This window comes from Melopsittacus undulatus, chromosome Z (genome assembly GCF_012275295.1).
Source record: "Melopsittacus undulatus isolate bMelUnd1 chromosome Z, bMelUnd1.mat.Z, whole genome shotgun sequence".
Classification (NCBI taxonomy): Eukaryota; Metazoa; Chordata; class Aves; order Psittaciformes; family Psittaculidae; genus Melopsittacus; species Melopsittacus undulatus.
Genome location: NC_047557.1, coordinates 48,061,911 through 48,088,745, shown reverse-complemented (window position 1 = coordinate 48,088,745; position 26,835 = coordinate 48,061,911). Strand labels below are relative to the sequence as shown.

Sequence of the window (26,835 nt, the reverse complement as noted above, 5' to 3'; positions counted from 1 at the left end):
GGCCGGGGCCAGGACCAGAGGCGGAGCAGCCCCCGGCAGAGGGTGCCGGCGCGCAGAGACTGTCCTTGTCCCGTCCGCCCCTCGGCTCCGCTCCCCTCCCCTGTGTCGGATTTGTCCCGGGTGACGTTGGGATGTTGGGGAAAGAGGAGGAGGAGAAGGAGGAGGAGGGGAAAGAAGCGCGGCTTCCTCCGCCCCCAGTCGAGGACAGTCCGTTAGCAGGAGCGCAGGGCCTGGGCGGCGGTGCCGAGGAGAACTTTGTGTGAGCGCCTGGTTCCCCCCCCGGCAGCGGCACCGGCAGCGGACCCCGCTCTGCCAGCAAGTACTGCTATCCCGGCGCTCTCTGCCGCAGCGGCCGGCCGGGCAGCATGGTCCCCGCGGCGGGACAACTCCTGGCCCTGCTGGCGGCCGCCGCGCTCCTCCAGCTCCGTGCGGCAGGTAGGGATCGGGACCGGCGGAGGGAGGATGCTGCAGCTCGTCGCGAAGGGGTGTGCGTGCCGCAGGGACAGCTGCGCCTGGTCTGAGGAAGTTGCGCCTGACCGTTTGGGATCAGCGGAGCTGCGAGCATCCCCTGTTGCTAGTTGGCGCGCTGGTTACTCACTGTTTTTCTTTCTTTCTCCCTTACTTTTATTCCTTTCCTTGTCCTTTCTTTATTTCCATTCTCTCTCCCCCGCACCCCCCCCCCCCCCTTTTTTTTTGTGGTTGGGGTGGGGGGTTTTTTTTGTTTTTTTTTTTTTTTTTTTTTTTTTTTTTCAAAATGGAAACCTGATGTTGGGTTTTTTTCTCTTTTTCTAAGTTTACGAGGGGGCGGGGGCTGACAGGAGGCGAGGGCAGTGGTGGTTGTACTGAGCAGGGCTCGCCAAAACTTTTTACCCCGGCCGCATTTCGCCGCCGCAGCCCGTGCTTCTCCTCGGCTGGTTCCGCGCACTGAGGCTGGTTGTTAGCGACGAGGGGAGGGAGGGGGAAGAAGGAGAAAACAAAGGAAAAGTTGGAGGTTTTGTTGTTGCCGAGGGTGGGTAGCAATAAGTGGAGCCTCCTCCCTCACTCCGCCCGCCCTCCCATCCTCCCCTCGGAGTGGTTATAATAATGTATTATTATTTGGGTCGTTGAGTGTTGCCAGAATCTCAGCAGGAACCAGGAGGAAGCGGGGAGTTTGTGTATAAAAGTCGAGTGGGCGAGGGGGCAGCCGCGGTGCCTGCAACTGATAGAGGCTCGCAGGGTCTCCTGTGTGATTTTGAGCTTTAGAGGGTCCCACTTCCTCTGCGTACCTGACCGACCCTCAGGGACTGAGGAGGTCAGCGTTTGGGCTCAGAAAACTCCAGGATTCAGTTCACTGAGCTCCACAATTGTTTTTAGGGCTGAATTAGCTGTCCTTATTAACATCTGACCTTGCGCCGTGACAGCGCCCGTGCCGCTGCTGAACAGTTGCCAGTTTGTCCGGCATCTCCCAGGCGAGCGCCGGGATTTACAGGGACCTTGGGGAGCGCTTGGGGTTGGAAAGCCGCGATGGTGTAAGAGTTACTGTTCCTGTAAAAGAACCCGCATAAAACCTTTTTGTTTTTTTTCTTCTCCCGTCCCCCTCCCCCCCGTACGCCTCAGATATGTGGTGCCTTCAGAGCAAAAAAGGGGAGGTTTAACGTGTTCTTTCTCTGGGATGTGAAATGCGCCGGGGAGGTACTGGCTGGCGGATTGGATCTTCCGTGAAACCATTCTCGGGAAAATTGCCCTCTCCCCCTCTGCAGCAGATAAAATTTGCTCGCAAACTGCTTCCCAGGGCGCTTTGCCCAGGGACTCAGGGAGGAGATGCCCGGAGGCACCGTTTCCTCGCCAGGTTTGTGACCGTTCCCACACCGTTCCTACAGGGCCGGGCGGAGCGGAGGTGGCCGGCAGAGCATCGCCTGCCCCCAGAACTCCCGCCGTTCCTTGCTTTAAGTTAATTGCACCAAAGTGCTGGAGGAGACCGATAATGGCTTTAAGGAAAAACAGTGATGCTGCAGATTAGAGGGGATCTGTTAATCAATTGCACGTTTGAAAGGGCTTTTCTTCCCTTTGTTGCTTTCTCTAATCCATTTACCTCTCCCCGGGAGGTGACAGATGCCTATATTTCCTGTTATTCAGCTCCGGGGTCCTAGGTCTTGCCATTTGTTGCATTACCGTGAAGGGAGAGGGTCAGCAGAAAGGTAAAGAGAGGTCTGGGGGTTTTCCGGGGGGAGAGCAGGAGGGGAGCGTGTTTCAGCTAGCGGATTCGGGGTCAGTTCCCGTCGCGTTTGTTTTTCCTAGTGCCTTTATTGCTCCCTTTGAAGAGTCTGCCCCGCCGCCCTGCCCTCCTGCGGGGTCCCGGGGGTCTCCCGGGTGGGAGTTCGGGAGGGGGCTGTGGTAAAAGGCAGTGAGTCCTCCCGTAGGGTGATAGCCCGTCCTCTGCACGGTATAAACGGAGGTGCCGGACTTTCTGTCCCAGTCCGCGCTTTCTGCCCTCTTTCTGCGGCAGCTAGATCTGTTTTTCAGGCGCAGCGGGAGGGAGGAGGGCAGGGTGTCCCGGCACTTCTTCCCTTCCTTCCCTTGGCCCCCTGCAGCCCGTGAACAGCAACGCTTGTGCATCTGCCACTGCCAGCCTCTTTCTACTCCTCAATACCCCGAGCCTTCCCGCGGCTTCCCGGCGGGGGACGGGCTCCCGGGCATCAGCGACCGGCCAAAACGGCTCTCGACGGCTCCGGCTGTGAGCGGGGCTGTTCCCATCTCCGTCTGCCTTTGTGAGCAATGCTGCGGCTCTCCCTGCCTGCGTATGTCATCAGGAGACATTTCAACTGCGGCGAGGGCGGGCAGCCACCTCGGAGGCAGTGTAAAATCACAAACTACCAATAAAAGTGGATTTGGGGATTATTTTTTTTAATGCTGCCTCGTAGACGGGCTTGTGATAATAGTCTCAGCCACCTGTAGAAAGCGTGGGTTCGCTATACTTCGGTAGGCATGAAGTTGGAGACTCCATTTTCTTCGCTGAATGTACAGCACAGTGGTTGAGAGGCCAGAATCACAGCACTAAATACTTGTGTACTTTTATTGTTAAACGGTATTCTTCTCTTAAATTAGATTTGTTTAATGGTAAACAGAGTCTTTGTTAAGCTACATTACATTTAAAGGTTTATTTTTGAAAATGTTATTTCGGTCTTTTCAGTGTTCACTTTACAATACGACCAAAGGAGAGGCAACAGAATAATATAGGGTGGTCACTTGCCGGTGATGGACGGTATACTTAATAGTTTTGTCGCCTTACCATTAAATAGGAAAAGACGTTTAATCAACCTTAAGTTAATACTCGTGTGACTTGCAAAATATGCAGAATATTGTGTTAAAAATAAATAAATAAATGTTGTCAACAGAGTGTTTGGGTATGAAAACATGATGGTAACGCTGTGCTATGACTGTGCAAGCCCTGAAGTTTCTAAACCTTTACCTAGTTTTATGAATTAAAAAACCCAGCAAGCCACCCAAAAACCAACCAACCAAAAATCCCAACACAGCCCCCTATATCTTAGAGTACAACGTTAGTGGAGGAATGAATAGAAGCACTGATTACTTTTGAATGCCTTTAAATACCTAACTATAGAAAGTTGTAAAACGCTTGAACCTTTTAAAGTTGCATGAGATTTAGGTATAGCTCCTTTCTGACTTTAATAAATGCGATTCGGCTCGGGAAATTGTACATAGGCCACCTGATAAGAGTCGATACAGTTTTAAATTCAAGAAGTTTTCTCATAGCTTTTAGTAAATAATGTTGACTACATTAACTATTTTTAGGTCAAACCTTAATTAAACCTTTCTTATCACTAATTAAATCGTTAAGTAGTTCAGTGGTGAAGTTTATACTGGGTCAAGGGTTGCCACTGAATGTTTTTTCCCCTAGAGTATCTTGATTATGTTAAACATTTGTAATGGAATTGCAGTTTTCTCCTTAATCTTTTTTTCTGCTGTAAACAGCATAGAAATGCAAGATGCAGGAAGAAAAGGACCAGTTGACAGACAAGGCAAATTAATCTTGTTTTGTGAGTTTCCAGCTGTTTGCAGGAAGCATGATCTTTTTTCTAAACTTACAGCACTTTGTGTAAGGTGTGAAGAGCTTTCAGAACTGTCATTGGCATGGAAATATATATGACCACTAATTAGAAAACTCACAGTCTTGGCCCACTTACCAATGAAAATGAAATATAAAAGGAAAAGTGGTAATAAATATTGAGTTTTGTTTGATAACTACAAGAATTTTCTATATAGAAGACTACTTGTAGAGTCCTCCCCATGGTTTTTTCCTCCAAGTCTTAAATTCACATTTTGCATTCAATAAAAATGTCAGCTAGAAGCAGTCAGCGTCTGAGGTTTTAAATCATACTTTTGACTGAGAGAATTTATTTTAAAATGCCTCTTCATGTTATTTTGAACATTGCAGGCAAGGAAAATATATTAAGCCAACTTCCTTTGGCTTTCGTACATAAATCTTTCTATAGAGGTTCTGTGTTGTGTTGCGCTATTGCTCAGAGGGAAGAAATGCTACTTACATTATTCCATCTAATTTATAGCATCTGTCACTATGTTCTCTGTGCAAAGAATGGTTTGCTATTTAAGTTTGTTTATTCATTGTGAGGCTGTTGCTTTGTAAAGGAAGTTGTCATTAGGCTCAGCATGTCTGGAAAGTATGCAAGTCCTCAAGTCTTCTAATCCAGTGACTACAAAGCAGTTAAAGCTTCAAAGAAAAGGAATGACAGGATTTTGCTGCACTGAAAGAGGATGCAGTGTTTGTTAATCCTGCTTTTAATTGTTACTCATACTGCAGACTGCTGCAGCATTGCTAGTAACCACTCAGGACAAACAAATTATTGGCTTTCCTCTTGGTTTTGTCTAAACATGTAAGTAGTTTGCAGTGAAATGTCCCTTACCAGCTTTTTGCTTTTACTTTTTCCAAGCCTTTGCTGTGCACTAATATTAATTTCAAACATCCTGCTAGATGGTTTTTCTGATGTTCTCCACAGACTTGACTCACAACCAATCTTTTTCTCTTCACATCTGTTTGTCCTCTTCATATAGTTTGGGAAAGGATTTCCAGTTTCTTTTCCAAATGATGCTGGCCAGTGATCCTTTTTTTTAACTAAAAATAGCTCTATGTGACTTGTGGTGGCAGCAAAAGGTGCTTTTCAAGAAGTCAGGGTGATCCCTTGGCTACAGAGTATGACTTTCTCTTTTAATCAGCAGTGGGTGAAAGTTTTCATTGAAGAAAACCAATAAATCTGTACTGTAATTTCAGTGAAAACAAGAAATCACAGTAGAAATGTATTTCATCAATGGTACGTTTACTGTGACGAGGGATAAGTAGATGTATTCCACCTACCTTAGGCTTAGCTAGCTCACAGGGTGGTAGCACTGATCTAGAGCAGTTTGCAGATGACGTTGAAGATGAAATTTGGATGTCCTATAGACAGTTCCATGCTTCTCCTCTGGTTTATTATCAGTTCCTGCGTATCTGCATGAGCTGTTGTGCACAAGTATTATGTAGTACTGTTCCCTGTGTTCCTTGCTTCATGAAACAAAGGGCTGTTACTGCTGTCTGCTGATTGAATTATTTTTTTTTATATTGATGTCTTCTAGTTTTCCTGTATAAACTGTCCCAATGCATGCCTCTCTATGATGATCAAGAAGTGTGGTATACAATAGCTCATGGAAGAGGAAAGATTTCACAATTATACTGATTGAGTAGAAGGTATTTGAAGAATGAGAATTGTCTTATGCACATAGTACCTCTGAGTCCAGAGCAGATCTGACTGACAACCTCAAGGCTGTGTGGTTGTGAGGGTGCAGTTTCATGGGCAACTGAAGCTCTTTGTTTATTTAGTCAAATCAGTAAGCTGACTCTGCTGGAAGGTAATCATAGGGAAAAAGGATTCTGCAGAAGTGAAAGGCTACGTGGGCAGAGGTGAACAGAGAGAACAACAAAGAAAGACATTTTCTTCTTTCCACTGTCAGTTGTGCTGGAGCAACAGGAAAATGTTTTGTGAGGATACTACTTGCAGGAACAGCAAAGTTAATCAATTTGGAACTGTTCCAGAGCACAGTTTGGTCAATGTCTAGTTTTGAAGTGTGAGTAGTCCAATCAGGAGACTAGATTGGATCCCTGTAGGCATTTTGTCACAGAGCTCTCCATCAGTTTCACATGGAAGAAATGCATCTAAAAACCTGTCAGATTTATACTTCCACTTCTAGATGTGAACTTGTGAAAACACACGTTCAGTGTACTTTTTTGAATGAAAAGTACCTGTGGATATATTGTCAAATCTATGAAACCTACTGAACTAATTCTAACTTCACTGTTTGGACACTTTCTTTTACATAAGATGCATAGACATTTAATTCTGTAACTCCTAGTCATTGCCCCTTGTTCTCACCAACACTGCTCTAGCTGTTCATTTAGCTTTTATCTGGTAAGTATTATTTTAAGATGAAGTGGGTTCTAGAAATTATTTTCCTTGCTTTTGGTAGTTTAATTCCTTTTTTTTTTAGTGGTATTGTGTACATAAATAGAATGACTTGACTGTATGCAGAAACAATAAGTTCTGTTAGAGTTCTCCTAAAATTGTCTTATTTTTCAAAACAACATACACAACTGTCTACTTGAATCATAAATCAAACTATGAATAGACTAATTCCTCATCAAAGTAATAACGCAGTCATACTCAGTTATAGGATATATAGGGGACAGGTACCATACAGGAAAAGACAGGAAGATTTTTTTATCCCCATTTCTTTAGTAAAAAATAGGTGTAAGATCCTATGGTTGTAAAGAATAAATTTGGCTTCTACTAGTCAGAAACACTCTCTTCTATAACATGAACTGTAAACAAAAGTATGTCTGAAAGAGGAATCGCAAAACTCTACCCAGTGCAAACTGAAGAGACTAGCAGGCTCCTGCAGAAGTGAAGGAGCTTTCTTTCCTCCCTGTTACAACAGGATAGGGAGATTTCATATCTCTAACTTGTACATGAGGCACAAAAGGTTTGGTTTTTCTTTTGAAGAGTAGAGTTCAGGGGCAGAGATAACCAGCACAGGAAAATCTTAGGATCAGGTTAGTCCAGAACACAGCTCAGGTAATTCAGCTGTGTTTCACAGGAAGATCTTAAAGCTACTTCTTAAGTACTTTTCTATTGGTAAGATATTAATCTTTCACTTCTAAAGGCCTTAACATGCTGTAACTATTGTAGTTTTCCTCTTGCATATGGCCAGGTTGCTTGCTGTCATACTAGTGGTATTTTAAGCTTGATATGTTTCATATGTAAAACTACCATGGCAGTTTTCAGGAAGGCAGAGTTCCTCACTTTCATACCTAAGTAGTCATTTTCTTGATATTCTGTTTCATGTAAAAGACCCCACTGTATTTTTTGTTGGAGTCTGTTAAGTTTTAATTTCTTCCTAAACTATTCGTCATATTGCTAGTTTTTTTTTTAAGCTTTTGATAATATTACTTAAAATGAGGTGTGGCTTGAAGTGTCTTGATTCAAATATACCTTGCTTAAGGGGTGGATGGGTACCCTTCTGGGAATTCAGAGGAGGACCACAAGGATGCTCAGGGGACTGGAGCACCTCTTGTATGAAGATAGGCTGAGAGAGCTGGGGCTGTTCAGCCTGGAGAAGGCTGCGTGGAGACCTCATAGCAGCCTTCCAGTATCTGAAGGGGACCCATAAGGATGGTGGGGAGGGACTCTTCATCAGGGACTGTAGCAATAGGACAAGGGGTAGTGGGTTTAAGCCTAAACAGTGGAGATTCAGGTTACATATAAGAAAGAAGTTCTTTGTGGAAGCACCAGAACAGGTTGCCTGTAAGAAGTAGTAAATGCTCCATCCCTGGAGGTATTCAGTGCCAGCCTGGACAGAGCCTTGGGCATCCCTGCCCATGGCAGGGGGGTTGGAACTAGATGATCTTAGAGTACTTTCCAACCCTAACTATTCTATGATTCTGTATCCAACAGCACGGCTAAAAGTTATCTCTTTCCCTCTCCCCAGCTTTTTATAATTTCCTTCCTGTGGGATGTTATCACCTTCCAACTTTCCTGTCAGAGCAGTAGATGAACATCTGGTAACCTGTTTCAGTCAACATCAGAAAAACCATGTAGTTCACTTGGTCTAATCTAACCCAGTCGATTCTGAGTTTGATGCATCAGAGGTTTCTCACGTGAACAGCTCTGCCAGTGGGTCAGAGGAGGCTGTAAGTTCTGCAATGTTACTACCAAGCTGAGGTTTAGCAGGGAAGTCACCTATTGCACTGGCTCACTTACAACTGGTAGCCTTTGGTGATAAGAATTTTGCTGAGCAATTGGGAAGAGTGTAGGAATAGGAGCAGCAGTAGCACCTGTAGAGCAGACTTAATGAACCTCTGTTTAGCTAGCACGTGTCAGTTTGTGTCACACACTTTCCTAGTTTCTTCCCTCATGCTTCACTGGAGCTTCTTATAAATGCCTGCAAAACTAATAGTCATCCTTCCTTGTTGTGATGTCTCTAGAAATCCCTCATTTAAAGGTTGTGCTAATTATGTGGTATCATGCTGGTCACTATCTTTTGTTTCTCTATATACTCATCCTTAATTTCATCTCATACTGCAAGCTGTTTAATACAGTTTAATACAGCATTGGCCAATGCCTGCAATTCCAGTAAGATACAGGTATATAAAGAAACAAGAATAGGTTACTGATACAGTAGGTCCCTGTGAGACTGCTACGATAAAACTGGTTGTCTATGGGATCACTCGTGTTGGCAGAAAGGGCTGCACACTGAGAGACAGGAGGTCTGAGTCACAGCAGTGCCCCCTTAGATCAAACAAAGGTATCAGTACCTCACTGGTTTGTTCTTTTGGATGTAGAACAAAGGTCTGATATTAGAAGAATAAGGCATTTCTGGAAGACAAAAAACCAAGGACAGTTCTAGAAACATTCATGAGGTTTGTCTAGCAAAATTAACTTTTGAGTGTATCAGAAGCTTTGCTGAAAAGATCAAGATCAGAAAATGAGGAAAAAGAGGGAAAAAAAGGTATTACTTGACAGCCCAGGACTCTTAACAGCTGCAGCTGAGTTACTTTAAGAAAGGTTCTGTGAATTTCTTGTATGAACCAATAATAAACAAAACTGCTTGAAAGTTTAAGAGGCTTCCACCATGTATAACATTTTTTGCATACTTCCTCATAGTAAAGTTTTAGCAAGAAGTCACACAGTGTAAAGAGACTGCCAAGATTTTGCATATTCTGGGTGATAAGTTATCAAATAGTTTTACTGTGGTTGTTTCTAGTTTAGAAAAATGACATGGCAGAATTGTGTTACAGAAAAAAACCAGTGTTAGAGCTAATAATGTGTCAGTGATGTTTCTGTGTATAGTAAACTTTATCTTTTCTTAAAAACCCAAAGACACAAAAAAGCAAATAAAGGCTATGTCATAGATTTTAGACAGATAATCCCCAATATAATTTCATATACCCTTTTATTTTGGGCAGTAACAATTATGTCCTGATTCTAAATGTGTGTTGGTTTTCGCATTTTGCCATTTCTGCTGGAGAAGCTTTTTCTTTATAAAAAGTGCCCTTGAGGTGTGCCTGCCCTGAGGTGTAATTGTCAAGTAATGCAAAACTACTCAGACTGTATATCAGAGAGCTGACTGGACAAAAACTAACACTGCAAAGCCCAACTCAGTGCTGGCTAGGCTTCCTGAATTGGCTTACCTCCTGTCCCAGAAACTCCAACGCTAGTGTGGGGAAGAGGCCAAGCTGGAGGGCTGGGGGAGAGAACATATGGCAGCCCTAGCACAGAGTACCTTAAATTGCCATGGGTCTATACTGTTGGAGGTAGGAAATGCAATATGCAGAGATATTAACAGAAGTGTGTGGGGTAGAGACACTTTTACAATATTGCTATATCTGGCACCAGTCTAAGATTTGGATTCTGCAGAGCTGGGCTGAACCTGTGCTGTTCAAACAAGAAGAATCTCACCTGCCCCGAAAGTCTGGTCTGCAAAGAAGTGTTTAATTAATCATCAGGAAGTTATTCTCACCACAAATACTCTTTGTCATTTCTGTTTGTGTTTGAGTGAGCCGTTGAATCTCCAGCAGATGATGCATAAGGTGAATTTCAGGATTCAACCGAATTTTGTATTGCATTATAGTAGGTAAGAATGCATGACCTTTTGAAATTAAATGTGTTAATAAAACAAGAGGCATTTTTTTGTACAGTAAACAATGAAATGGACAAAAGGAGAGTTTTGTGAAGGTTCTAAAGATCTGTTGAAGCTTTCAGTGTGCTGTTTGAATATTCTAAGTTGAACATAGCAAGGATCTTGTAGCATTTAGCTGTAATTACTCTTTTAGATCTTGAAACTTTCTGTTGAGAAATACAAATCATGCTTCTTTAGAACAGACATGAAACTTTTTTTTTTTTTATAAAGTTGAAAAGAAAAAAAGGGGAGGAATCTATGACAGAGAAACCAGGGAATTACGTTCATACAAGAAATGCCTTGACTAAGGAAGGGGAAATAAAAATTGTTTGTGGTATCCTGGGAACTCAGTAGCTGAAGAATGAGCTTAAACATTAAAAATTATTTAAAAAATTGTAGTTTCAGTGGTGGTTAAATGATGACTCCTTTCATGACCGACCAGGATCTCTTACAAAGGGGAAAGTGGTATTATTTAGATAAAATTACAAGCTTGAACAGGATCTAACCCAAACCTACATGAGGAAAATATATCTGCTCTTTTTTTTTTAATTTTAAAAATAACTGTGCTTCCTAGCTCTGCCTGGAAGCAATTTAATACAATACATTGATTTTTTTTTTTTTAGTATTTCCAGCCAGACCAGAAGCAGTAGTTAATAACTATCTTAAGGCAGTGAGTCTGTTCTTTATGCTTGGTTTTGCAAACTCAGTGAATTTGGATATTAATATCTGAAATTGTGGATAGTAATTCAGCCTGGTTTACTAAGGAGGTTTGCACATTCATCTAGTTTTCTCTGTGTCTATTAGAAATAGGATTCAGCAATCTCTTCCCTAAGAGAGGTAATAAAGAATCTGTTACAAAATTAATGATGCTGTAGTTTCCAAACCACAAGAGAATAAACATCACTCTTCTTTCAAATTTTATGTCTAGAGAGCTTTTGGGCAATGTTTTAAATAATTTTTGTCAATGTGTTATTTATGAACATATCAAGTGTAGAAAATGCTTCAACAAGGATCATACAATCCAGAGACGAGCATGTGGAGTTAGGAAAGGTAGATTTCAGAAGTTATCTTGGTTTGTAATCCATAGGCCAAATTAAAGCAAGGAGCAGTTTTGATTCTTGGACTTGGAGAAGATAATGTTTACACAGGAAAGGACTACAAAATGCAGAGGTGTCAATTTACAGCACATTTTCAAAATTACAAAAAGTGGAAAATGCTACCTCACGTTTACTGAACACTTACTGTGTCCACAGAGGTAGTTATTAGAAAGTAGATCAGTGTGAAACCACAGAGTAAACTAAACGTAGCAACTTCTTCCTGTAGGCAATTCTTTAGTGATCAGTTAAATACTTGAAATGTCACCTTTGTGCTGGCCATTGGCACATGGTTTATTGTTTCTAGAAAAAAAGGGTGAAAAATCAAACTTCAACACTGTGTTAGGCTCTGTAGAAACACTTCAAGTGTCTTTATATCTATTTTCTAGTAAGCTCAAGATTTGTAACTACAAAATGACTAGGGAAAAAGGATTAGAAAGGACCTTTAAAGGTCATATTTTCTATTCTTGGACACTCCTTTCCCCCTCCTGTTTTCTTGGCCTTTTACATCCTGTTTTCCGAATCTCATGGTTGTGCTCAACATGTCTCATGGACTTGCTTCAAAACATCTTTTTTGAAGCATACTAACCAAAACTGGTATATTCCAGCTCAGGCTACACCAACACTGGCTAAAGGAAGATGATTATTTCCCGTATTTACCAGATGACGTTGTTTATATTTCTCAGAGTGATGTCTTGACTGTTCTGTGGCAGGATGGCATTGCTCAAGTTCTGATCTACTCCAGATATTTCATGCAGAATTGTTGCCAATTCCCCATTTGGTACCAGTGCAATGGTCTAAGCACAAAACCTTCAGCCTGTCTTTACTTAGTTGTACATCTTTATTTCTACCCAGTCCGTACCATTTTTTTTCTTACATTTTATTTTATTTGCCAAAATCAAAATATTGGCAACACCTAACAGCCTGTGGAATTCAGGAAGAAAAGTGTCTATCGCATTGAAACTGGTGAAACTTCATTTTGTCAGTTGGCTACAAAGAGTTAACTCTTGTTGTGGTTTTCCAATGAGTTGTCATTTGCATCTATGTAGATTTTTCATATGTCGTCCATAAGAATGTCATATGGGACATTTCCCTCCAAACTAATTATCACGTTCATTTCCCGCTGGTTCCTCGGCTTCATGCCGTCATTCAATGCAGGATAGGAGCTGTCATATTACAGTCCTTGGGAGCTTAACTTCCCTCAGGAGAAACTCTTGTGACATGTCTAAAGCTCTGCTTCTGTGGTTTCTTCTTAAATAACTTGCCTTTCTGTAGCTTTCTGTAACTCAGTATATTGTTTATTGTATATTGTATATAGGTATATTGTTGTACTTCACTAGAGAATGAGATTCATCAATTTGAATGGCTTAGCTGAGTTCTGATTGTTTTCAGAGTCAGTTTTATGTTTTTCTTTTTTTTCCTGAGTTCAGGCAAAGTCCATAGCAAGCATTTTGTAAATGACAGTTTCTCTTAGTATCATGCCTGCATAAATTTAATATATTAAAATTGTATCCTTTAATGTCATAGTGGTTGATACAGTCTTTTGTCTTTTGATCTTAAAAATCCCATATTATGGAGTACTTAGAATCACAGAATCAAGTAGCTTGGGAAAGACTTTTAAGGTCATCAAGTCCAGCTGGTACTCCAGGACTGCCAAGACCACCACCGAACCGTGTCACTGAGGGCCTCATCTACACAGTTTTTGAACTCCCAGTTGCATGTTGCAAGACCAAGGCAATTAAGTAAAACTACTGTACATTTGGGAGCATATGATATAGTTTCAATTTCAAGCATTAAAAAGCATCTGAAATAAGTTCTGGGCTTAAAATTATAGAAATAATGTGAGAATAAAGATGTGCACTTGTCATTATCTGTACAGGGTTGTTTGCAGTTCCTATAACTCCCATCATCCTGTCCTCTCACTTCATCTTACTTTTCTGTTACTATGATTTAATTTTTTCCCTACAGCATGTTTCATTATGACACTTGGTCAAAAATTGGGTAAATGATAAACCCACTCTCTTTAGTAATTATGACTCAGGTCAGTCCTAGGCCTGGGCTTTTCTGTGCAGAGACTGCCAAGTTTTTATAAAATATTTGGTGGTTTAGGGATTTGGATGAATGTCCAAAAGGGACCAAGACTTGAGACCTCTAAATGTCTTTAATTTAAAAACCATCATTTGGAAAGGAACCTTCCTGACTCCCAAAATTAAAAACCGCAGTACTTTAATTTATACTATTAGTTGTTACTCTCTTCACTATAAGGGTACCCCTCCATTCTGAAAAAAACTAAAGTTTGTTCTGCTCCTTTAACAAAACAGTTTAGTTGATTTAATGTTCTGCTCTGTGATGAAATGTCTTATCTAGGTCATAGTTTAGCTGTAAAGAAGATATTTATGAAGTGGTAAGAATTCTCTGCTCTGTGGTGTATTTATTCCCTAGAGTTGGGCAAAATGCTATTTGACTAGCAAATGAAGCAGTTCAGCTTCAAGTTATATGTTGAAGTTAAAGGCAACAATTTTAATCTGTTAGTAACCCTCAAAATAAGTATAGCATCTGGAACTTCTCAAAACTTACGTAATTTGACATTTACTATAGGAAAAGCAGCTCAAAGAGATTAATATTGCAAGTGACTATCCAAGTGAGGAAAATTTTTGAGATTTAGATACCAAGTTAAATTTGTACTTTTATTCTATGTGCAGATGGTAAAATATAGGTGAAGACTAACAGCTGATTCCTGAGCTCATTTTTTCAGTACTTGAGACTTATTTGACTGACTTACAAAATACTGTGCTAAATCCTTGTACATATTTGAAGCTGGCATTTGTGATATTTGCTTGGGAGTGTGTTGTTTGTCATGTAACAACAGTGTTATCAGCAAGATGTTACTCTGATTTTTGCACAGTTTTCATTGGTGTTTGGCCTGATTACAGCCGTAGTAAAGATCCAAGCAGTAAAAGCCTTCATGTTCTAGGTGTTCCTCAGTCAGACAACACAAATATATTTATTTTTAAAGAATTCTATATAAATCGCTGCTTCATCATCAAGAGTTTTAAAACAACATTTTTTTTTATTTTGGTTGGATCTGTGAACCAGTATCAGTTTGTCTCTCTGTCTCTCACATATATTAAAAAACATCTGTATGTGAGCTCTTTCACTGACCAGTTTTGTATCATCGTAATTTATCAGGCATGACTTGCGATGCGTTGAATTTTGCAATAAGTAGTAGACTAGCACTTACATGATAAGTGATTTGTGAACTGTGTTGCTAAATCATTTGCCATGCTTAATTAGCTCTAGAGTGCCACTCAGCTCCACAGAAAAAAAAATGTTGGATTCTCAAACCTTCCATTGAACTTCAGTAACCTGAACATTCATTTATGTGGAGTCCTTGTTTCTGTCTTTGTTGAAGAAGGCAGACCTTTGTGTAGTGTAGAATAGTTGCTTTGGTCTTCTTTTTTATTTTATATTTTCACTTGTGTGATTATAACTCTGACTGAAAAGAAGTCTTCAGGATGATTTGTTTTTCAGACTCTAATGTGTGTTTTTGCATTAGGTTGGTTTCTGATTCACCGTATGGTTTTATTGATCTGACAAACAATGTGAGTGAACCCTAACCGTCTAAAGCCAAACTTGCCTGTGTCTCCACATGACTGGACAGTGAAGGAGGTACATGAACCATGAGTTGTTCAGAACTAAGACCCTACAAGACTGTTAGTAAAAATCTAAGGACTGCTCTGCAATTTCCTGCTTAGCAGTATCTTCTGAGATGAACTTTAAAAGACCTTGTTTCATAAGGTCTATTTGCATTTTATTTTGCTTGTAAACCAGCTATCTCCTATGGTTAACACTCTTCTAAATGTACCTCTCATAACCAGTGCCACAAATAAAACAGCTTTGCCAGTGGCTTGCGAAGTTCATGTACACATACAGATTGTGTGACAAATAGCAGCCTCTGTCTGTATATGAGTCTAGCAAACGCAGTGCTGTATAAGACTAGAATAGGTGGGGACAGACATCTGTCTTTCATATAGTGGCATTCTGAATTGCATGAGGAGCAGTGTTCTGGAGGCAGTCCCTACCTCTTTTGTAAAGACACACAGGGAAAATTTGTTAATTAAGTTAGCGTTTATACCCCTTTGAGGAAGGCAGTAATGAATTTTTAACTCTGTGAGAAACCAGACTCTTTCAGTGAACATACAATAATTCTTTTTTACCTATTCAGAAGATGTATTAAAACAAAAAAAGAAACCAGACCCACATGATTATACTGCGTAAGATTGAAACTGGAAAGCATTTAACTTTCCAAATGCGAATTTCTGTGTTACTTCTGCAACCATTAGTGTTAAACATCTAAAACAGAGCACAGAGTTGAAATTCACTGACACAGTTGAAGATGTTGGTAATATCTTGTTTTGTGTAGGCAGTAACACCTCCTGAAACTCCTGTTTAATAGTGAAAGAACTTTATAAATGCCAATTATACGTATGGTGTGTCCATGAAGATGTGGCACTAGGTACGATTGTACATACACATACTACGATATTCAATTCTAAGAAGAAACTGAAAGAGATTTAAATGCTAAACCAAAGCCTCTATATCAGAAATTCTGTTGATTTGTATTCAAGAAGTGAAGTAACTAGCTTGCTTACAATTTTATCCAAGGAAATATGAAATTTAAGCTCTTCTTACTACCTGTAAAAGTCCTGGCATAAGTGTGCCCTACTGCTGTGGTTCATTCTTAATGATTACTTTTTAAAAAGGAAGACTGCAACACAGGGAAATGGCAAAAACTGATAGTATTTCTAGAGCAGTGTCATGAACAAGTAAATACCAATCAGAATTTTAGAGACATTTAAAAGCTTGTTTGCAAGTTAAAATAGAAAGCGTAAGAGAAGAATTGGCATGTCATAACTGGAAGAAAGCAATTGTTCTGAAATGGCTGAATCCAAGATTTCCTCATGTTAAAATGGTTTTATTAGAAAATAAGAAAATGTACATATATGGTTGAAGAATCATGGAACTTCGGTAACTTACAGTTGTGGTATATGTTTGGAAAAAATAGTATTTTCAAATTGATAATTTGGCAATACTTCTTGGGGTTTATTTGTTTTTTTTTGTGTGTGTGGTTTTTTTTATGGTAATTTCAGCTATCATCCTCACAACGATGAAGTTAAAGTAGTTCACCTTGATTCCCATTGGTCATTATTTATTCCATATGATATCACTCACTCAGTACCTAGCTTTTAAAGTCCTTCTGTGAAGCTCAGACTTTCAGGCTTGGAAACAAGTTGAAATTTTTATGTGAACAGGAGCCAGGATTTGACCTGAAAGAAGATGAGTCATATAGAACTTTGTTTGGACCAGAATGATAAAATGTCATCTGGGCATTTATTCTGCTGATGTGAAGAGAAGCAGCATGTGCTCCAGGAGTTTGGAGAAATAGTTTTCATAGATGTGGAGGGTGGCTGTGAAGATATTGGCTTGTCTTGAAGAAAGAGCTTGCTCACAGTAAGCTAGTATAATTTTAATTTAATTTACAGGAATGTAAATGAAAGTGTGTACTAAGAAACATGCACACATTTAAAGGAAGTGGCAGGACAGTTCGTTTTCTCCAAGCGGGATTTTGCAAACTGCTGACTACAGAAGGAGTTCCATACACCAGCAGGGCATCTTGTCTGCTTTTTTTTTTTTTTTTCTCTAATCCTTTATTCTGTTTATGTGATTGCAGAACGTAGAGGCTGATGCTGGCTACAGGATAATAACTACAAAAAGTATATAATAAAAAGTATAATCAGCTGTTGTAGGTTGGCATGATTCTATTACCGTCAATGAAGTCACACTGAGGATGCTAATAAACATTCAAACAAATATTAAAGTTAGGGTCTAGAGACTTGAGAGATGATATTTCTAGTTCCTGAGCTGTTTTAGATTAGAAAGTCTGTTCAAGCAAACTGGTCTCCCCTTAAAGCAGTATAGATGTTGTAAATTAACAACATTCCCCTGGCCACTGATCAAGATACAGGAACTGGTTTAATCTTGGGCTTTTGTATGTCTTTGCAGTTGCTTATTGCTGGATTTCAAAATACCTGTTTTTTTTTTTTTTTTTTTTTTTTTATTAACATTTGGTGAAGAAATGCCCGAATGCTTTTGTTTGGATTACTTGAACATGGTTTATAACCATTCATTATTCGCTTGTTTTTTTTTGTAAGTGTAATTCAGAAAGGTGGGGTATTTTAGATTGCTAACAGGATAGAGATTTTTTCCTTTTTCTTTTTTTTTTTTTGACACTAAAAGCAAACTGGTTAAAATTAATTATTTAAAAATTTGCCTTTGTGCCTCTAATTCACGCTACCCTGGTAGATATGTTAACGAATGTGTAGATTCTCATGGGTAGAATGAAGTGCAGGGTCCTCTGAAGTATGATATTTTTCACTTGCCTAAATGGCTATATTTCTAGCTTACTTGAGTAGTGCATTGTCCTAGACTTCTTACTCTTAGGTTCATTAATCTGTACGAGGCTTGCGGAGACAAACATTAAAGCTGTTCTGTTCAAACAAGAAGAATCTTGGGTTTGGTTTTTATATTAACTGGAACAAGTATTGCAGGATACTGTAATTTATGAAGTCTGCCTCAATGTACCACAGTTTGCTTATGTTCAGGTTTATCTCTGCATTTTTACGAAGGGAATTGCTTTTGAGAGCACTGAAACATTCAAATGCAGAACACTGCCAACAGCCCCAGGTGCAGTTCTTGTTGATGGGCTGGATTTTCAGTTGTGGTCAATCTAAAGAAGCAGATGTTCAGTTGCAAGATGACTGATGGCCAAATCTAACAGCAAAAGGAATGACAAATAGTTAAAACAATAGAGCATTAGGTAGGCTAGGCACTGAACAGACAAAGGAAGTGGAAATATACTCTGTCTGGTATAACTGGGGTTGGAAGGGACCCTCAGTTCTTCATGGTGTCCAGACCCTGCTCAGAGCACAGCTAACAATATTAAATTTTAGATATTCTTTTGAGCTTTATTTCAGAATTACCCTTTCTTAGATATGCTTTCTTACCAAGTACCCATCCACAGTTATGGCTGACAGAGGAGTAACTTCTGATTTCTGGAGCATTAAAGAAAACCTGAATTCTAAGAGTGTCTCTTAACCTTGCTTTTAACCACAGCTTTTTGGATTTTTGACAGAAAATAACTGAAATATTGAAAATATATCTTGTTTCTAACCCACCTTTTGTTTTTAGGGCCCTGCGATATTACAGCTTTCTGCTTAGCCTTGGACTTCTTCCCTATGACTACTCTGCCTTTAAAGTTAAAACACCCAAAGAGACAGATTTCACTAAACCACTTTTATGTCAGCAGTTCTGTTTTACAGTGTCTTTCATCTTTCCTTTCTTCTCACCTTTCAAGAATCATAATTTTGAATTCAAAAAAGTGTGAGTCAAATTTCTGCCTGAAATGCTTGATTTCACATGGACTGGCTTGACAGCCTGGGGTTGCCATCAACAGTTTAGTTTCTCTCTATGCATAATAGTAATGATATACTCTGAGTCAGTGGGAAGTTGAGCATCTTCACTGTTTAATGCTTTGAAGATGAGGTTGTGTAGCTGTAATTACTAACAATACCTGACCTAAGCCCTTTCCCTTTAATAGGCATTGTATCTTTTTGTGATTTTAAAAAAAATTACCTCAAGAATTCTTTTGTTTAAACCACTTTTCTTCCTAATTGCCCTGGAGTTGAAGGATCTGAGCTGGCCTTATATTTGCTTAATATAATTTAGGCAAATATCCTCTTAGCCCATCTGTTTCTTTGAAAGCTTGACAAATTTCATCATGTTTTCAGATGTATTACTCTAGTCCTTAACCTTTTGTAAGAGTTTATTTTCTCCCTTTTTCTTGTTATCGGCAGACAGTTTAAAGTCATGTAGCTCAGAATGTAAGAACAAAAAAGAGGAACATTTTTTTTGCATTCTAGTAAATATGAGCTGTAGTAATTCATGTTACGTTTTTTTACATTTGAGACATTCATATCTTGGTGCTATGCAGTTTGGCCAAAATTTTCTAACTTGGATGTTTAAAGTTGCTTGTTACATTGAAGTGACTGCGTAATTACACAGTATCTGCATCTTTCACTGGAAGAAGTATATGCTTTTGAAATTTTTAAGCATTTTTTGTGGCTTTTTCTCTCATTGTGATACCGAGCAGATGAAGCCCTCTGCAGACAAGAGTAGCCCCGCATTCTTGGAGAAACTGGTGGATGAAGTTGCTAAGCCATTGTGCATTATACTTGAGAAGTCATGGCAGTGTGGTGAAGTTTCCACTTACTGGAAAAGGAGAAACATAATCCCTGTTTGTGAAAAGGGAAAACAGGAAGACCCAGGGAGGTACAGGGCAGTCAGTCTTGGTGCCTGACAAGATCATGGAGCAGATCCTCCTGGAAACTGTGCTAAGGCACATGGAAAATTAAATGACTGGTGACAGCCAGTGTGTCTTCACTTAAGTAAATGGTGCTGGACAAATTTGGTGGCCTTCTGCAATGGGGTTATGGTGTTGGTAGATTGATGGCTTGGCTTAATGAGCTAAGATTTTAGGAAGGGCTTTAACCACGCTTACTTTAAGCACGATCACCAAGGGTGAGTGGGATATACAAATCTGGTTGGAAAAGGGTGCTTAGTCAATCAGGAAGTGTCAGACCAGGACTGTCATCTCCTGAGTAATCTCGAGCTACCCATGCACTGGTCCGCCCACATGCAAGGTTGGATCTGCAGCTTCCCATGCACCTTGTCACCTACCAGTTCAACCCTCACCTGTCCATACCGACAAGTGAGAGCAAGCCCTTCCAGCCTGTGCAGTGGATGTTTAGGTGAGGCGCAGTGTGTGCAGAACTGGCCCCTCTCTTTACACCGGGGGTTTAACTGCCAGGCCTAGCGAGCTAGGACCGTGACAGCAAAGTCTGCAGGTTGTAGGTTTTGTAAGAGTGTCCTTCTCTTAGATGGAACACCATACAAGGCTAGAGGAGCTCCATCAGCCCAGGTTTGAAGATAGGAGTTTTCCTTCTCCTACGTTCTGAGCAAGACTGTAATTTGCTGGGTCAATCTCTAGCGACCGCTATCGCGAGCCCACCGAGGTGCTGGCAGTGCTGCAGTATTGCTGCGTCTAGGCGGGATTCTGACTTAGAGGAATTCAGTCATAAGCCCACAGATGGTAGCCTCGCACCAGTGGCTCCTCAGCCAAGCACACGCACCAGGGGTCTAAACCTGCGGTTCTTCTCGTACTGAGCAGTATTACTATTGCAAGAACACAACAACAGTAAGGTAAAGCTAACCTGTCTCGCGATGGTCTAATCCCAGGTCATGTTCCCTATTAGTGGGTGAAAAATCCAAAGCTTGATGAATTCTGTTTCACAATGATAGGAAGAGCCGATATCGAAGGATCAAAAAGCGACATCACTATGAATGCTTGGCCACCACAAGCCAGTTATCCCTGTGGTAACATTTCTGACACCTCCTGCTTAAAACCCCAAAAGCCAGAAGGATCATGGTAGATACGGGAAAAGCAACTGACATAATCTACCTGGACTAGTGCAAAGCGTTTGACACTCTCTTGCATGACATCTTTGTCTCTAAACTAAATGCATTTGATAGATGGACCACTCAGTAGATAAAGAATTTGTTTATCGTTGCACTCAAGTGAGTTATGGTCAATGTCTTGATGTCTTAGTGGAGATCAGTGACAGCTGGTGTTCCACAGAGGTCAGTGCTGGGACTGGTGTGTTTAACATCTTTGTCAGTGGTATGGACAGTGGGATTGAGTACACCCTCACCAAGTTTGCTGATGACACCAAGCTGTGTGGTTCAGTTTCAAAGGGAATTGATGCCATCCAGAGGAACTTTGACATGATGGAGATACGCGTCAATGCCAACCTCATGCAGTTCAACAAGGCCAAGTGCAAGGTCCTACACCTGGTTTGGCAAGTATAAGTCCAGGCTAGGATGAGACTGGATTGCAAGCAGCCCTGAGGAGGACTTGGTGGTGTTGGTTGATGAGAAGCATAATGTGACCCAGCTATGTGCGCTCGCCGCCCAGAAAGCCAGCTGTATCTGGGTCTGCAGTAAAAGAATCATGGCCAGCAGGTCAAGGGAGGTGATTCTGCCCCTCTGCTCCACTCTCCTGAGACACCACCTGCAGTACTGCATTCAGCTCTGGGGTCCCCAGCACAAGAGGGATGTGGACCTGTTTAAGTGAGTCAGGAGGATGATCACGAAGATGCTCCGAGGGCTGGAGCACCTCTCCTATAGAGACAGGGTGAGAGAGTTGGGCTTGTTCAGCCTGGAGAAGAGAGGGCTTCCGGGAGACCTTTTAGCAGCCTTCCAGTATCTAAAGGGGGCCTACAAGAAAAATTGAGAGGGACTTATTACAATGGCATGTACAGATAGGACAAAGGGTGATAGCTTTAAGCTTAAAGAGGGTAGATTTAGATTAGATATTGCGAAGCAGTTCTTTACTATGAGGGAGGTGAGGTGCTGGCACAGTTTGCCCAGATGTTCCATCCCTGGAAACGTTCAAAGCCAGGTTCAACAGTGCTTTGAGCAACCTGGTGTAGTGAGAACTGTCCCCGCCCATGATCTTTATTATCCCTTCCAGCCCAAACCATTCTATGATTCTGTTACGCAACATGTACAAGAAGAGCATTTTTGGGAAAGGAGAGTCTCCATAGAAGGCAGAATTTGTATTCTGCCATCAGAAAGATTAATTGTTCTAATACACTGCTTTAAATATAGCAAGCATAGAATTTAAACACTATTTACCCCTCTTCCCACCCCTTCCAGTATATTTACAGTTGTCAATCTCTTGATAGTAGTTTTGCAGCTAGTTTCATCCCAGGATTTTAGCACTGAATTTTCAGTCTTGGAAACCTGTCTTGCTTATTCTTAGCCAGTTAATAGTTCCAAATGGATTCAATTCAACAACCCTTGTACTGTTTTGATTTGCCTCTCACACAATCTGGTCTGTGTCTTTCTCCTGCTCTTTTTTTTTGTTTGTTTCTTAAAGGATAGTGTTTTTTCAATAACTTAAACTTTCAACCCGTGTCATCTGAAAATGTAGCTTGCTCAGAAATTTCACTGTGCAATATATCATTTGAGAAAGAAGGCTTTCTGTATATGGAGGAAAAAGTACATGAACAGGAACCTGTGGACAGGTTGGAATGGCAGGAATGTAGTGCACAGTAAAGATGTCTGTTTCTTCACACTGAAATATTATTGAAGCACATTTCAAAAGTAAAATTATTTCATGGCTCTGAGATCTCTTGGATGGCTGTGTTTCTGTTCTTGCCTCTGAAACATACCTGATTACTTGTGAGAGTGGAGAGTGGAAAGAAATGTCTTAGAAATCCAGAATTGCTCAGCCTTTGATGAGTTGGAAGTGCTACAGTGAAGCCTGTGGTTTATTAACTGGCCTTATTTGTACCTGATTTAGTAATGATGACCTAGAGTGATGCTGCTGAAGTTCAGCTCTTATCTGTCATGATGTTTGGAAAATACTGGGTGAAAAGTATGTTAACGTTGTGTGAACATGGCAATTCATGACAGCCTTGTTTTAAATTTTAGAGGATTGTTTGCCTGCGTAACCTGAATGTGTGTCCTGTAGTCATTATGTTTTAAGTAAGTTGCTTTAGCTGGCATTCATGTTATTTCTATTGTATGCGTGTTTTTTTCTGGACTAATATCTGTGTTACCTACACTGTAAACTTTGAAGAGGTGGGTTGTGAGATGGTTTTGTTCTGTGGGTGTTGCCCAGGAGTAGTTCTGGGGATGCTACTACTGTGGTAGTAGGTGGCCCTGAACCAACACCAGCAAGCTGTCAGGTGAAGAGAGATGGGAGAGCTGAAAGTGTCCATCCTTTCTGTGTCCATCCAGTGCTGGGTTTGGCTTGGTGTCCTTAAAGCAATTCCTTAGCACCTTTCAGTCCACATGGCATCTTTCCTGGAAAAGCTGTGTTGCCTGGCTGCCTTGTGTTGTGGTGCATACAGCCCCACAGCTGACCATTCCTGCTTGGTCTGTGTGTGTGTGGGTGTATAGGTGGCTCATTCTCCTAGGTGGCCTGTGAGGCATCAGCTTCTGCTGCATTAAGGCTTTTCACCAACCTGTTGGCCTGGTTGTCCTAGCGGGTGTTTTATTGGCACCCGCTTACCTCATCTTCAGGTCCGTGTTTCAACACAGTGACACAAACTGTTATTTCTTGTACTTGCAAGCCGTGTTCCTCTCCTCTTGGAGGAGGAACTGTTTTGCAATTTAATACCTGCCACACCCTTGTCAGATATGCTGATATCCACGAGCTACATCCTCAAGTGTGGATTAATATTTTTTTTGCCTGATAACAAGTCTTGAGCAAGTCTTGGCGTTGTACTTGTTTCAGATGTTTATAGGAAGATACGTAGCCCTGCCCCACTGCTGTCCCTGTGATCACAGAGAAGTGATCTTAAGGCAGAAAGTCAGCATATGCACTGACTGTGTACACAGTGTCTCCATTTTGCCTAGCAGAATTGGTCGGTCTGGTGACGTTTTGATGTAGTCCTGTCTACTTTTCCTCCCTCCCCCTTCTCAATCAGCCTGGTTTCCCTCATCAAAAGCCAGCTTTTAAGTTTGCCAGACTAGCACTCCCTTCTCCTCAATCAGCTTGTGCAAGATAAAGTCTTAGCTTCCAGTTCTGCTTCTTTGAAGGTAGTTTATACCAAAACGCAGATCTGTAGATTCCAAAAACTACACCTGAGCAACCACCATTCTTGTAAATTTCATTGGAACTAAGTAAAAATACAATTTTTTTTTTCTATGTGGATATGTTTGCTATTTTACTTGTGTAAGTCACAAGTTTGTGACAAGTTAGTAATATTAAAAAGAATTAACCGTGCATTCTTTCACATAAATCTATCCTGTAATTTTATGAACTCTGTTTTGTGTCCAGTCTAGTATCTACTATACTTTTATCCAAAAGGAAAAAAAAGCCCAAACCCTACATAGCTAATGGAATTTTTAAAATGCTGTTTGTACTACACGTTATTTCCTCTGCTGTACCAAGGGTGATAATTTCAGCTTGGTTCAGAAAAATTCCCTTCTAAGTCTTTCCAGAAAGAAGCTTTCAAGTTGATTCATCCTGATAGATTTCAGAAACCAGTCCTTCTTTAATAACAGGAGTGGGAATTTTTTTGGTTTTATTTTGTTTTATTTTGAAAAGTGTGTTAAGATCTTGCAGTCTTCTTCCTTTTTCATCTGGTGACTTTTATACTTCTGCTTTTCAGAACAATGGTCTGATTTACTTTTTATTCCATATATGTGACCTTTGTAGAGAATCTGATTATTTTCCACTAGTTACATTAATGTTTTCTCAAGTGCCTAATGAATGTTTAACTTGAAATATACAAGCACAGTGTGCCTCTGTAAAATGGCATTTCAGAAGAATCTCTGTTCCACAAGGTTTTATACCTTCACCTAAACTTAACTTTGACATCCTAGTTTCTGTAAGTAAAAATGTACCGTTAGCACCTGAATTTTCAGCAGTGACAATTACTTTGATGTTTTTTTTAATGTTATCAAAATTTTCAGCAGTTACTTTGATGCGTTTTTGTTTTGCATTAGTGTCTCCAGTGATGATCTGTTGTACATCCTAGACAGATGCATTTCAGGATGTGTCTGCTCATTGTGGTCTCCTGCCAGCATCCCTGAGTGTTTTGATTCCGTGTCAGGGTGAGACTGATTATGCACTGATTCTACATAGTTTGTTTCCTTTTGGAGAGATAGTTAGGCTGTCAGGCAGGAAAGAAATGAAGTTTTGTATCAAGTTCTGTGCTCTGGAGACTCTGGGTCCTCACAAGCTCTAAGGTTCTGTAGAGCATTCATTCCCCACAATGCAGAGAAGGCTTTGCATCTCCCTCATCTGAATCAGCTTCCTTATAGGGGCTGGGGCATTTATGTTATTGTTGATAGCTACATAAGCATATTAGGATCTTTCTAAAATACCAGACTGGTTAAAAATTGTAGAACTTCTGTATTTGACTGTGGCACTGTTTGTCATGATAATGCGTGCACGCAGCCCTTGTAGCAGTGGTCCGCCTTCGAGGTTAGGAAGGAAAGGGTATAAGTGAGCAAAGGAATTCTTGACGTCATAAACTGATTTAGAAACAGCTGTTTTTCTTATTCCATGAAAATCTGTTATAAAAAGCTTTATTGATCTTCAAGGTCAGGCTGGATGTGGTTCTGGGCAACCTGATCTAGTTGAAGATGTCCCTGTTCATTGCAGGGGTGTTGGACTAGATACCTTTTGAAGGTTCCTTCTGTCCCAAACTGTTCTGTGATTCTATGATTAATGTTCCATCTTCTACCACCTTCCCCCATTTCAATTATTATGAAGGGATCAACACTTAAGATATATTTAGCAACAGACTTACTGTGAGGTTTTTATCACCTTGATAATCAGGTTGCTCCACTCTTAATGAGCTCCCAGTTTGCATTTTATTATTTCAATGAAGTACATTACATAACAATAGATCAAGTTACCCAACACCTTAAAGTTGAGGATTTTGAATAGAAGGCTTATTTCATGAATTCTGAAGAAATTGGTTTGCTGGGGAATGCAGTATTCTACACAAAATAAAAGTACATCCCTGTCATTTTTCTGTGGTGAAATACTGATCCTGCTCTCCAGAGACCATCAGGCCCTCCTGTTTGTAGTGCTGGAGATGGAAGAGTGCCCTTCTCTCTTGCTTGACAGGCCATCATTTGAGGCTGGGAGTTTTGCCAACCAGTGACATAGCGTATCCAGTTTCTAATCTGGGGGAAATGTTACTGAGACAACTCTGGCATTTCCTGGGATTCTCAGATTACTGTGACACCATCTGATTGGTTTTTCAGGCTGAATTTTACTTGGATTGAAGTAGCTGTATTGCTTGCACTGCTGAGAGATCACCTGTAATCTGAAGACTGATTTGTATGGCTTTTTTAATTGTTACTGATCAGTTATTAGATTTGTTGTTGAAATTTTGGGAGCATGGGAGTGTTCAGTTGTAAATGTGACAGCTCAGTATCTTACCTTCTAAAGAAAGCCTCAGAGGAAAACACTTATCACTGCTTGTCATCTGGGAGCTCAGCTGCCAGAATGTTGTCAGACTTCTCTTTTACTGTTGCCATGAATATTGTTTTGGTTTGAGTAGTACATACACTCAGTGCATATACTTTTGAAGCATGAGGTTCTTCCACCATCTCTTGGTTGGAATTTTCTTGATGAGGTTAATGAGGCAGCACATGTGCTGATATGGTCATGAGGGAATGCAGTGGATTAGCATTTCTGTAAGATTAGGTCTAAATGAAGCTTGTCTTTTTGTGGTGGGTGTTTTTGGTTCTTTTTTTGTTTTGTTTTGTTTTTTCCCTCAGGATCCCTAAGAAAGAGAAAAAGAGAATGTAGGTGGCCGTTTGTCAAGTACACTTAATACATGAATGTGTCGTGGTGCTCCTCTGGGAT

At 40.6% G+C, this 26,835-nt stretch overlaps 1 protein-coding gene across 1 annotated transcript in view; it reads left to right on the top strand.

Moving 5' to 3' along the window:
* Positions 1 to 213: 213 nt before the first annotated feature.
* ROR2 (receptor tyrosine kinase like orphan receptor 2) overlaps positions 214 to 26,835 on the top strand; it is a 155,444-nt gene continuing 128,822 nt past the window's right edge. Inside the window, exon 1 of the mRNA XM_005154906.2 lies at positions 214 to 435. Within this exon, the coding sequence (XP_005154963.2) occupies positions 366 to 435 (70 nt within the window). The 5' untranslated portion in view covers positions 214 to 365. The remainder of the gene's footprint in view (positions 436 to 26,835) is intronic.